The sequence below is a fragment of the Castanea sativa genome, chromosome 10, assembly GCF_040712315.1.
Source record: "Castanea sativa cultivar Marrone di Chiusa Pesio chromosome 10, ASM4071231v1".
Taxonomy (NCBI): domain Eukaryota; kingdom Viridiplantae; phylum Streptophyta; class Magnoliopsida; order Fagales; family Fagaceae; genus Castanea; species Castanea sativa.
Window position 1 is genome coordinate 4,249,264 of NC_134022.1, and position 13,842 is coordinate 4,263,105.

Consider the following 13,842-nt stretch of genomic DNA (forward strand, 5'->3'; position numbering starts at 1 on the left):
AAATATTATTATTATTATCTATGCTATTAATATTATTAAAAATATTTTTAATTAAGTAGATATTTACCATTAATTAAAATAATTTGGTTGAAGTTTGAAAATGCAAAGCACATTTGTTAATATATATTTATTTTGGCATCTAAAAACTATCTATCAATATGGTTACCAAACAAAAGTAACAACTTCAAAATAAGAAGAAAGAAGGCTAAGTATGAATGTTAAATATTTGAGTTCATTTATAATTAATTAAAAAAAATTTATTGAAACAACCTGAAAAACAGCAATATAAAAGAACTCACAGGCTATCAATAGCCAAGTACAGCTTCCAATATTTGAAAAATTTTAGATTTAGATTGATTTTGGTACTAATTTGATCAAATTATTCAGCCACTAGTCCCAAATTTCATGCCATAACAGATAAATTATTTACTCAAACTACAAGAAAGCAAAATCTCATAAGATGACAAAGATTATAGGAAGAAGCATCTTAATTGTAATAAGTTACTAAAAGTCTTTTTTTTTTTTTTTAAATCAAATATTAAATTATGAAGTTAGATTTGTCTTAAAAACCAACATCAGCTGCTGACCACCGTTTGGGTTATTGACTTCCAAACATTTGGCACCAAATTACAAATAAATCCAAATACTTAAATGATCACAACACCATCTTACTAGAAGCTTAAAAAAGAAATTGAAAATTAAACCCTCCCCAAAAAAGTTCATGTGCAACCATCCCAATCAATATAATAAAATTGATCTAAGTCTTATTACAATCTACGTAATCATAGCTACCTCTATTATTAATTAGTATAATGGTTCCGATTTCTATAAGGCTTGGACAAAAAGAGCTTGAAATGTAAAGATTATCTGACTTTTCCATTTTTTAACAGCTTATATATATTACCATTCTTTTTTATTTTAGAAACATATTACCATTCATGTTTGTTGGGGGAGACAACATTTTCGGAGACTTTAATTGAATGATTAATATAATATGGAAAAAGTTAACAAATGGCTTAAGAACATTGGTTTAGGAAATATTTTTAGAAGCTTTATCTGAGAAAAGAAAAAAAAAACAATTGATTTTTTTGATAGCTTTTTTATATTTTTCATGAAAGTGGTATCAAAACTTTTTTTAAGTAGTCCATTAACAAATACTTTAAGACACCTGTTAATAGTACCCTTATATATAAGAGTATCAACTGACCAAAAAAAAACCCTTGCCTATAGGTTTTGGACTTAATTATATTAAATTAATCACCGACTCTTATTATTATTATTTATAGTTTTAAAAATCGGAACAGTCTAAAAACCGAAAAATGACCTACTTCTTGATTTTTTCTGGTTCTTGACCCATTTTTTACTAGACCGATTCTGAGTTGAATTGACTGGTTGAATCCTGTTTTTAAAACAATGTTATTATTTGATGTAAAGTTTCACAAAATAACTAACCACATTACTCATTCATAAATATTTCAAACAATATTGCTATCAGCAATCGCAGTTGCATTTGAAACCCCAACCAATATATCTGAACAATATTCCAACAACCTTTCATTAAGTGAAGCAACTAATTTGGGCCCTTCCATCACAATTATTAATGGCCCATTAATTAAGTGCATATTTCTTTGTACTTCGCCAAGAAATGTTCCTAATCTAAGATACAAAATACAACCCCACTCAACTTTTGTTAGGAATTGTTATCAGAAAATAATTAACATAGTGTCTGGAGCCAATAGGGAACCCAAGCCCCAAGTGCTGGGTAGGTGGCCTCTTCGGTCTTCTTTTGTAGGGTGGCTTCTTTTCTAAGGTTCATTTCAATTTTTAGCTAAATAAGTATAGAGAGTAGAGACATAGGAAAAAATCACAAGGTGATAAATTATAATGGTCCGGTTAATGAATAGGTTTAGATATTTGTTAATAAAATATTTTAGAAAACTCTCAATTCCACTTTTATGAGAAAGGTCATGTTAACGGATATTTTAAAGCATTTGTTTATAAATTATTTTATGAAGGTTTTGAAACCACTTTTATATTATAAGAAATATAAAATGGGGGTACATGTTAACAACATATTCCAATGTTTATTAAACGTTTCTCTCAATGGCGACGCATGTGAAATAAAGCCAAAACCAATTATCCCCATATGAATATGTTGATACTCATTTTGGAAAAGCCCAACAGCAAGAAGAAGCACAACAGTATGGCCAGGAAAGAGTTAGTAGGATTGAGAGAAAACTCATTAAGTCCGAGTGGTAGGAATAATGGGTCATGGGCCTATAAGGTAAACAAATGGGCCTTGAGGAAAGCAAATGGGCCCAAAGGAGCGCAAAGAAAGAAGTAGTAAACTCATGGGCATTATATGATGTAGAAGAGTAAGAATAGACCACAGCAGACCCGAAGTAATGATTAAGAAAGTAAGGGATTGATGGAAAGCCCATGAACCCCAAGGATGAAGGATATGGTAATTGGGCCAGGGAAGCCCAAAAGAGTTAGTAAAATCCCATAGGAATGCAAAATTGGAAAATGGGCCGAGGATGCCCAAAGAAAAAAAGAAATGGACCAAAGAAGCCCATAAGCAATGTAATGGGCCAAGAAAACCCAAAGTAGCATAAGTATGAGCCCAATGACTAAACTGAGACATTGTGACCAACTGAGAGAAGAATATACAGTAGGCCCAAAAGAGGCCTAGTAGGCATGGATCAAATGGCGCCGCGATAGGAAGAAAAGAATGGCATAGCAAGAATACTGGCAGGCCAACGGAAAGAGCAAACAATGGGCTAAAAGGGAGAAAAACCCATATTCAAGCAAGGCTCAGCCCTAGGAGGAAGCAAGCCATAAAGAATGGAGGATCAGAAAACATTTCACGCCATAAGAAGTCAAGAATAAGCAGCAGAACATGCAGACGAACCTCCAGTCCATGGCAAACGCATTAGCAACAGACAAACTTTGGATATACACGAAAGTGGAGCACGTACAAGATCCAGGCACCACCAACCTGTACCCAACCAATACAGGAGTGGTAGGTCATGGGTCAGAGGTAAGAGAGGATATGGTCTAGCAGTGAAGAGAAGGGAAAGCCTATTCTAGGATTTCCTCTCAAACTCTTTTAAGGGGAAATGTCTTGCTGGGATGACATTTCACCCAAAAAAGGGAAGGATGAGTTGGAACCACTAGGTACATGTCATAAGGGATAGCAAGAGAGAATACCCACAATATGAAGGATAAGAATACCACGATGAACAAGCAAACAAAACAGTTTTCTTTGTCTGGTAATGGGAAGTGGCATGGCCAGCACAAGTAAGTGGTGGTGGCTAGGCAACTGAAAAACCAGTGAGTGGTCAAGAAGGGCACCCAAATCTAGACAAAAGTAGTTAAAGGGTAAAATGGTAAAAAAAAAAAAAAGTCACGGCAAGCAGTATATAAAGGGCTCTTACTGTGCACAGTATTATCATCGTAATAGTAGCAACAATTAGGAGAGAATCACAGCATCACCACAACATTGCACAAGTAAGCACTAAGAAAGAAAAGAAAAAGAGAATCAGGAAGAAAAAGAGTGTAGAATGGCAGGCATGCACCAATAGGCTAATCCCTTCTCTCCCTCTAAAAGCATACTTTCTATTAAGGATAAAGGATTCATTTGGGCATAAACAATCCAGGCCCGATATAGGAGTACACGCATGCTTTTCTCCAGCAACTTAACACCATCCTCAAAGCTCAAGTTATCATGCCACTCATCATGAAGAATTGGCCTTGCAAGGTGATTCCCAAATCCAATGGCCACATGGTTTTCCTCAAAATTTATGCCTATCATGCTGACCTGGATAAGAATCACAAATTATAGATCGATTAATATCCTTAAATGAAAATTTCTTACAGTTCTACAACAAATAAAAGGTATAGTTGAGGTATACCATGCCAAGGTATTTCTGTCCATTTTTCACTCCACCAAGTATAAGTGAATTCCATAGTGAATTGAACTTGTTACGCCTGTTATACATCACTCAGGTTAAATAGCTGTGCACCTCTTTAGGACCTAAAGAGTTCTCGATCGTCATCCCACATGTTGCCATATAGACTGCAAAAATAATCCCCGATACCAACAATCACATAGCAAGAAGTAGAAAACAATACAAGCAAACACAAATACCCAAAAAAGATAACAAGGAAGGGAAAAAAATTGTGATGTTCCAGCTTTTGCTACTTTCCAAGTACTTTTTTCCTCTTAGAATAACCTGCTTACATTAGCTCATCAAGATAACGTAGAATCTCCTGAAAAATCACTAATTTCTCCACTTGCACCAAGAAGAGAATGTTTTCCAACTGGCTTCAATCGCTCAACACTCTTGTATCACAGGGTATCATTACGATCATTTTTTATTTATAACATTATCAATCTACTGAGAAATGAGAACCATATGGACATCCCTACTACAATTGGCACTATTGTCAGCTGGCCCCAATATATTAATTTGGATTCAGATGATGTATATATTTCAAATATTTCTAGTTCAATGGGAGTTTTACAAGAATAGCATGCATACAAAATGTCTGTAAATGCCATCACCCTTTTTTCTTTTGTAAATCCAGCAACCTGATGCTTTTTATTTCTGAATTTTCACAATTTTGTTATGCACAAAAGTAACAGGGTCATATGAAATTCAGAGACATCAAGGTTCCACTGATGTTTGAGAATTGATCTATAACAACTAAAGTTACTAAACCCCTGGCTATGAACAAGATTGCATAATAAACACTAATTTTTTTTTCCCCTTGAAACACTCATGAAATGAAAACAAAAACATAACACAACAAGGAACCGATAAACTCAGCAACCAAACATCGGCATCAGAGAACACAACCTAATAAAATCTCCACCAGCCAGTCCTTGGCCATTATTGACACACACGCACACTCTACTGGTATTGGGCTTCATACCCATTATAAAAATCTCAAAAACATTCAAAAATAAATGAATCAGATTAATAAAAAAAAAAAAGCAATAAAAGAAATAGATAATTTCTAGTGCTATAATATAAATGAAACAATGGGATGATCTTTGGCAAAAGAAAAAAAAAATCATAAATTTGATTACCAGATCTAATCACATTTTGGTGGGTAGCTGAAACACTGTTGGTTCACATTCATTCTTCGGTGGAGAGGTAACCGAAGCATCACTGGTGGCTTTTTTTTTTTAGGCATGAGAGAGAGAGAGAGAGACAGAGATAGAGAGAGATTCTGAGGCATGTTCAGCTGGAAGAGAGAGAGTCAGGGAGAGTTTGTTTCTGAAATTTTTGAATAGGGGTAAGCGTGAAGAAGAGAGAGAGGAGAAATTGAAGGAGCAGAGAAAAATGAGGGCTTACACGGATCACTGACGTGTCCAATTCTTGAGCATTAGATCAATTGAATTGAATGGCTAGCATTAAAGAATTAGATCAATGTCAGTTCTCAACTTCAACTTCAAAAGCCATGAAAGCTTTATCACTATCAACCTCAGCTTCGACTCCAACAATTACAATGCTCATATAAACATGATTTATCCATAATTACCAATACACCTCCACAAAATGATGTATTTACGATTCATTTCACACATTCACAAATAAATGGATCATAATAGGTTGGTTGATATTGAGTTCTGCTTTCTGTTCTGCGTGTTTGTAATTCAATTTTTGTAAACGGTTCATCTTCAATTTTATGATCAAACTATCCTATTTTGTAGATATATCCAAATTCCACATGTTAATGGTACTCTAGTGAAAAGGTTGCTTCTCTGCTTTATAACTTATATGCTTATGTGTTTCTGTATAGAAGCTTGGTGCTACAAATTTGATGAGGAAAATACAGAAAATCATGAACTTGAAAAAAATTGGAATTATCTCAGGAAAGGATATGGAAAGATCTTTAAGTAAAAAAATTTGTAAAACCTTCTCACTTACTCTCTCAAGTGGAATACAAGTGGGTTTTCTCAACTGTGACAACTTGTGTAGCAGCAGCTAGGTCGGATTTGTGTAGCGGCGATGGCGATGGGTTAGCGGTGTGGTGGGTTCATGGGTCTGAGTGGATGTGAATGCTCTAAGTATGGGTGCTGCCAGCCTTATCTGCCAAGTTAATAATTATGTGTTCAAATTAGAGTCTTTTAGTCACTTAAGGAAGGTCTTGATTGTGCCATATTTGAATTTGTCTCGCGCAAACTTTACTTGACTATTTGGTTAAGTACTACAATTTGGGGATGTAAAAAAAAAAAAATCTATTTTACATCCTCAAAATCTATTTTATCTATTTTACTATCTAATTTTACAATTCACTCAACATCTTAGTTTCTATTTTTACATACAACTTATTAAAATAATATAAACTACACCATCAAATAATATAAAAAACTAATTACCAAAAGAAAGAGAGTGTGAGAGGAAGAGAGAGGTTGTGAGAGATTGAAATATATATTTTTTCTTTACAACCCCATGAACAGTAAGTTGTATAAATACAAACTTACTGTTCAAGGTTGCTAAAAATTTTTAGCAACTCACACCTAGATAAGGCTCAATTTGAGTGGGTGGATTGCTAAAATAGTAACTGAGGAGTTTTTACCAGTGGAGTTGATACCGTAGTGTACCAGCTGGTACAACCAGTATCTACCGTTTCGATGCTTAGACCAATACGAAAATGCAGCTATTTCATACTGGTTTATATACCGGTTGTACCGAGGCCGTTTTGGTCGTACCGGGGCTGTTTCAGCCGTACTGGGGTATATATCGGTTTTTGGCCGGAAAATGAAAAATGGCCAGAAAAAAAAATCTTAAAAAAAATTAGCAATAAAAAGGAACATCACATCACCGCTATTTCTACTAATTCCGACAATAAATTTCATTTTGCCGATAATTCATAACCTTAGATCTCTTCCATTTCTTCACCATCTTCTTCTTCTTCGCTCAAAAACTTCTTCTCCGCTCAAAGCTTGGACCAATCCACCAGACGCTCTCTGCCTCTGGCTCTCTCTAGTCTTTACTTATTTTACTTTTTCATTTTGTAGCCAAAAGTTCCTTTCAATTTTGTTAAGTGTGCCCTTGAATGACAACACACTAATACTCCCACAAGCTCCTTTTAATTTTGTTAAGTGTGCACTTGCATGACAACACACTAATACTTTCGCTGACAACACACACTAACACTACTGCTACACGACACGGTAGACTCAAATTTTGTATTGCCATCCAACTTTCTTTTTTTTTTTTTTTGATGGGATGTACTACCATCCAACTGTAAACAAATAAATGAAGCTTGTAATTCAAAATAACTTTTGATAAGCACACACGGTAATCTAAAATTTTTTACAGCCACTCTTTTTTTTTTCTTTTTTCTTATTAGATAAACTCTACTACCATTTTTTTTAGACTTTAGATAAGTACAATCATATCTTCTTAACAAATAAAAAAAGAATAAGTATAGACTTACAAATTATATGGATTTTGACCAACCAACATGTAAAAAAATAAATAAATTTAAATGTAAATATTTTATATATTTATCTATATATATACTTAGAGGAATTTCAATTTATGTAAGGATATATAAAATTAGCGGTAAACCCAAAACGGTACACCGGTATTGATCGGTACTTGAAATATATCGTACCGCTGGCCAAACCGGTATAGCCTTCGATACGGTATTGACTTCCTTGATTTTTACACTCCCAATACTAATGCTCTTAGATAGGGGTGTGTCCGCTTAACTTTGGATGCATATCCTAAACAAGTAAAACTCCAAAGATCATATTTGATTGAATAATTAGGTGTAAGAAATTTGTGAACAATTTAAGTTTCTTAGAGCTTTCGTATTAGTTCATACAAAATAGTATAAGAACCAATTTTGCTGATCAACCCCAAAAGATACCCACATCAACTTATGCATTTATTATGCAAAATGCATTTTAGCAGTATTTGTGCAAATATATATAGCATTGTTGTTGTGAATTTTAATTTTTATTATTTCTTTGCATTTTTTTATGATGAAGAAAGAGAGTGGATTGTGGTTTTGTTATTGTTACAATATTTTCACAACCGTTGAGTTATCATTTGCTTATAAATCAAAATAAAATAATAAAATATTATACCAGGACCTACCACAATTTAAAATAAAGGTATTGTGAAAATGTGAAATTTTGTTATTGTCACAATATTTTCATAATTGTTGAGGTGTAAGCTTTTTATAAGTCAAAATAAAATAAAATAATAAATTATTAGAATGGGAACCATCACAATTGAAAATAAAAGTATTGTAAAAATGTTGTGATATTTTGTTGTTATCACAATATTTTTCACAACTACTAATGTGTAAGTTTATTATAGGTCAACATAAAATAATAAATTATCAAACCGGGACCCACCACAACTAAAAATAAAATTATTGTGAAAATATTATAACATTTTGTTATTTTTCTAAAATTTTTTATTTAATCAATTTTTGTAAGCCAAAGTCACTGTTTCAAGTACAATTGTTTTAAGCTGGCCTTTTTGTTATTTATTTATTTATTTTATTACTTTTATGCGTCGACACAGTTTCACTAAAAGTAACCACTTTCCGCTTTTATGTTTAAGTTAGTTCACAATTTCCTTCCTAAAATTTAAAACCGAGCAATTTCTTCCTTTATATTTTGGAAACAAGTGAATATCCCCTATTGTTACTCTCTTAGTTAAACTCTAACGGAACCTTATGATTCCTATTGTTCAATATCTAAAATGCCCCCACTAAATTTTAACATCTAAAAAAATTTCTTCATGTATTTTAAGTTTATGTGATAGTCATGATTGGAAAGGTTGGGATGGTAATATAAGTTGTTCTATATGTTATCTAGAGAATACTGATTTATTAGGTTTTAATCTTCTAAATTTATAACTTTATATAATTCAATGACACAAAAGCCTTTTATTATCTTGTTCTCTTTATAAAAAATATTTTTTTTTTCTTGCTTAAAATGGTGTTTATTAAAAACTAAATAAGTTAAACACCATAGCCAGATGCATGAAATGTAGTTGATAAAAAAGGAAGTATAAATTAAAAAAATTTCATTGTGGATGATTGTAGGTATTTGATGAAAAATTTCAAATTCACCGCGAAAATTCAAATATTGTGACAATGTCTTAGCAAAACTCAATTGCTAATTGCTGGAAGATTATATTAATTATCATTCTTAGAAATTTTTAGTGAGCCTTTAACAAATAGGTTCTAAGAAACTATCATAGTAAAATAGATATTCTTATATTAAATAGCTATACTAAGTTTGTATGTAATCAAAATTTTTATCTAAATGATATTAGTATTGAATGATAAACATTTCTTAATATATGATTTCATTTTTTTTTCAAATATAAGCTCTATTTTAAATTTCTCAAGAGGCCGCATGTGCCATCCAAACTAGTGATATATATATATATATATATATATATATATATATATATATATATATATGTGTGTGTGTGTGTGTGTGTGTGTGTGTGTGTGTGTGTGAATTTTACTCATATATTTTTTAAAAGCATACGTTACTGTATTGCGCGTCTTTGACTCACGTCTGTGTTTGCCTTTTCTTTCCTTTTTTCCTTGAAGTACCTCTTGCACTGTTTACGGGACATGAACAGTGCAAGTATGCAAAGCTAGTGTTAAAAGAGTGAATAGTGTTGTAGAAATTAATTTTTTATTGTTTTCAGTTTTCAGCAAAATAAGTGGTATCCAAGCGCACACTAAATCATTTTACAAAACATTTTATGAAAACAAACGCTTAACTTTGATAGAAAATTCGGAACTGTCAGAAATTATTTTCAAATTCTCTGAATGATCATTTACGGCACATTGACGGATGGGCAATCTTGTACAGAAATGTCATAAATAATTTTCTAATACATCCAAAATCTCAAGTTGGTCCAGTGGGGCTGTTGTTTGTCACTGATCCATGCAAGTAGCCTTAGAGCAGTGCTATTGCTCATGCCTATATAAACCCTCACCCATCTCCTAACACAGCACAAGCCCACTAAATCTTATTGCTAATCTCTTACTAATCCCCAAAATGAGCCTCTCCAAACACCTACCCATTTTCTTCTTCCTCTTAATAACTCTTTTGAGTGCCTTAGCCCATGCAGCCAGATTTAATGTAAGATACAATTGTCCCTTCACAGTCTGGGCAGCAGCCGTGCCCAGTGGTGGCAAGCGGCTCAACTTAGGCGAGTCTTGGCCCCTTGACGTCAATGCTAGCACAAAAGGGGCCCGCATTTGGGCTCGAACTAAATGCAATTTCGATGGTTCTGGGCGTTTCAAATGTCAAACCAGTGACTGTGGTGGACTTCTTCATTGCAAAGCCTATGGTGCAACTCCAAACACCCTTGCTGAATTTGCGCTAAACCAATATCAAAACTTGGATTACTTTGACATATCTCTTGTTGATGGGTTTAATGTTCCTATGGAATTTAGTCCCACCTCTGGCGGGTGCACCAAAGGAATAAGCTGCACCACTGATATCAATAGACACTGCCCGGCTAAATTGAAAGTTCAAGGTGGGTGTAACAATCCTTGTACTAGATTCAAGACCAATGAATATTGTTGCTATTCTAGAAGCTGTGGACCTACAATTTATTCCAAATTTTTCAAGGATCGGTGCCCGAGTGCTTACAGTTACCCTAAGGATGATGCAACAAGCCTATTTACTTGCAATGGCGGGACTAACTATAAGGTGGTGTTCTGCCCTTGAAGCAGAAATTTACTTTCGTATAGGAGGCATAGAACTAGTAGCAAGTTTGCAAATAAGAGCTGTAGTCAAAGCTTTGAAGCTTTGTGTGCATGTGTAATTAGTGTTGCGCAGACGCTATGAAACTTATTCGATCACTTTGACGTACGTTCTATTAAAATATCTATGTAAGCTTGTGCCAAAAAACAATAATAATAAAAGATCTCTATGAATGATGGAAGAACTTAACGTTCATAAGTCATAACCTCCTTAATGTCTGTTTTTATTATTATTATTTTTTTTTGGCAAATATTACAATCTGTATTTTTTGGTGAATATGTGCATCCCCTTGACACCGGCATCAGAGGTGCCGCACCGGCGTCCGACGTGGGGTGCGGCAGGTGACACCGCTGCATGTGCATCGGTGTCACGTTGGAATTTTTTTTTTTCGTTTCTGGATTCGCGTCAATTAGGCTCCGACGCGGGCTAATTCGGGCCAAATCGGATCGTATCGGCCGAATATCGGTTAGTTTCGGCCGGTGAAGAAAAAAAAATTTTAAACCGAAAATACTGGTGGATAGCCGCTGTCGCCATCACAAGATACCGGTGGCCTTAACCCCTTTCTTGTTACTTTTTTTGCCAGGCTCTGCCTTCTGTTCTGTGTTTTGTTTCTTTTTTTTCTTTTTTTCTTTTTTTTTTCTTTTTTTTTACAGTAAAATGATAGGATACTTTAAATGCCTTTGTTAACCACTTAAAGGCTTAATCTTGTTTTTTTTTTTTTTTTTTCCCTCTTTGACCAAACACGTGAGTCCGCATCTTCTCTTTCTTTCTTCCTTTTTTTTTTCTTTTTTTTTTTTTAAATGGGAAGAAGTTATGCTTATTTTAATATCTTCCATATATATCCTTTATTTTGTTATTGAGCTAACCAAATACATGAGCCACTAAGCCACATTTTTTTTATTAATTTATATATTTATTTCTTTATGGGAAGCCTCATCTATTTTAATACCTTTGCCAATAATTCAAGTGTCAAAACTTTTGTATACTTATTACTATCTATCTATTTTTTATTATTATTATTATTATTATCTATACTACTAATTAAGTGACTGCACTTGTTTGAATCGGATTTTTTTTTGTTACAAAATACCCCTACACCCCTAGGTTTAAGTAGAGACAAAACTAAATGATAGTTTGGTAAAAGTACATGTTTAACTTGCACTAAAATATTGCCTACAAAATAGGAACACTCATCCACTAACCCACTTCTTCAAAGTAACTATATGTTTATTGTTTTTTTTTTTTTAAATAGACAAATAAGTTAAACATCCCACATTTATCCAAAAAAAAAATCTAAATATATAAAAATTAAAAATTAAAAAACTAAAGGACAATCCGGATTGCTTTTGTTTTAAAATACCCTTACATTCCTATGTTTAAGTAGAGACAAAACTAAAGAACAATCCGGTAAAAATAAAACCCTAACTTCGACTAAAATATTGTCTAAAAAATAGGGTCACTTTCCTATTGATTTTCAAATTTATTTATCCACTTATAAATTATATTCTCAAAATAAAAATTATATATATAATAAAAAACATAGTTTTTTTTTTTTGCTACTACCACTAAAAAAAAAACATGATTTTTTATGAGTTTTCTATTATTATTATATTAAAAAGCATGCTTAGCAATATATACAATATATAAATAAAAATATTTTAAATGATTTTTTAATCGCCACACACGCACCTTATTTTTTCAAAAATTATCGAGTTCCACATCCGCACCTGAATTTGGAAACTCACCCGTGCTTCATAGCTTTTCATGCCATGGATACTTGAAATTTAAATGAACCCCTTGTTTTACTATTTACTGACAGATACAAGTTAGGCTTATTTATTGCATTGGTTCCATAGAAAATAATAGTTAATCGATCCCAGGCGTTACTCAAACTTTCCTTGGAAAGATCTCCATAGAAAATATCTCACGATTAAGATTGCTACAAGACGATCTTAAGCATGCCGTGAGAATAGGTCTTCCTCAGTAAAATTCTTTTTGGGAAGATCTCTATCATACTTTGAGAACGTGTCTTTCTTAGCAAATATTTCATTGGACAGATCTGTAAAATTGTCATAAGACAGACCTCCATCCTGTTGTGGGACTCCTTCTCTTTGTCCATAAGAGAGAAGAATCTAAAGTATTTTCTTCCACGGGTTCGGTTCTCACAAATATCACGTGTCTTAGAAGAAAAAAAAAACAAATTAACATTCTTGGTCACATAATATAAGTTTCATGCATTTTTTATTAAATTCTAAATGGGGCCAACGATAATGAGTATTGAGTAATTGGGCATATATGAGCTTTGTCCATGCCAGATGGTGATGAAATGCTAGTGGATGTTTGTTCTTGATGGGAAGATTAGGGGCTGTTTGGCAGCTAAGTTCAAACACAAAACAACACATTTTAAACACACTTACACACATTTCAACATACTTTTTCACCCATATGTATATCAAAAACACTCAAACAACATTACTTCAACGAAGGTAAAGATTATCTCAACGCCATTTGAAAGATTTTTTGTGCATTGCATAATTTCTTGACAGATCCCTTGTTAATGAGATTCTTGCTTTCATCGAGTCCCTCTTGCATCTGGATATATATGTGTATTTTTTTTCTTCTCCCGAATTGCATGTGGATGTATTAGCACTGGGATATTTGGACCAGATAAGGCGAGTAATGAGGATTTAATTGCTTGCCCATTGGAAAAGATTAGCAATGAAAACACATCCGCACTAGTCACTACATATGAATCTGTTTTTTTTTCCTTGAATGGAAAATGAATATCTGGTTTTTAAGATTATTGACTTTTATTTTTTTGATAAGATAAGATTGACTAATTGGTTGTTCAATTTGTTTGGTTTATTAATCTTTCAACCTGGTTTGGGTCAAACTAGAAAGAGTGGAATTAAAAGATAGAACTTTAAGACTGGGGCTAAAAATCACTTAATTATCTTGATCTCAAAAAATAGTAATGTCCGGGATAAAATATTTTTTTATTTATTCTTTGCAATTGTTTGTTTGGAAATAATTTTGTTAATATAGAAACTCTGTATTAAGGAAGAATA

General features: G+C 33.1%; 1 protein-coding gene and 1 pseudogene across 1 annotated transcript; one reads left to right on the forward strand and one right to left on the reverse strand.

The window, feature by feature from the left end:
- Positions 1-1,475: 1,475 nt before the first annotated feature.
- The window catches only part of LOC142611890 (proteasome subunit beta type-4-like), a 37,497-nt pseudogene continuing 25,130 nt past the window's right edge, over positions 1,476-13,842 (reverse strand).
- LOC142613944 (protein P21-like) lies at positions 10,047-10,743 on the forward strand. Its single transcript, XM_075786466.1, has one exon. The coding sequence runs from the start codon at positions 10,061-10,063 to the stop codon at positions 10,736-10,738; it is 678 nt and encodes a 225-aa protein (XP_075642581.1). The 5' UTR covers positions 10,047-10,060; the 3' UTR covers positions 10,739-10,743.

What these genes read in the sequence shown, in the direction of transcription:
- LOC142613944 (XM_075786466.1), top strand. Translation starts at nt 10,061, where the DNA reads ATGAGCCTCTCCAAACACCTACCCATTTTCTTCTTCCTCTTAATAACT.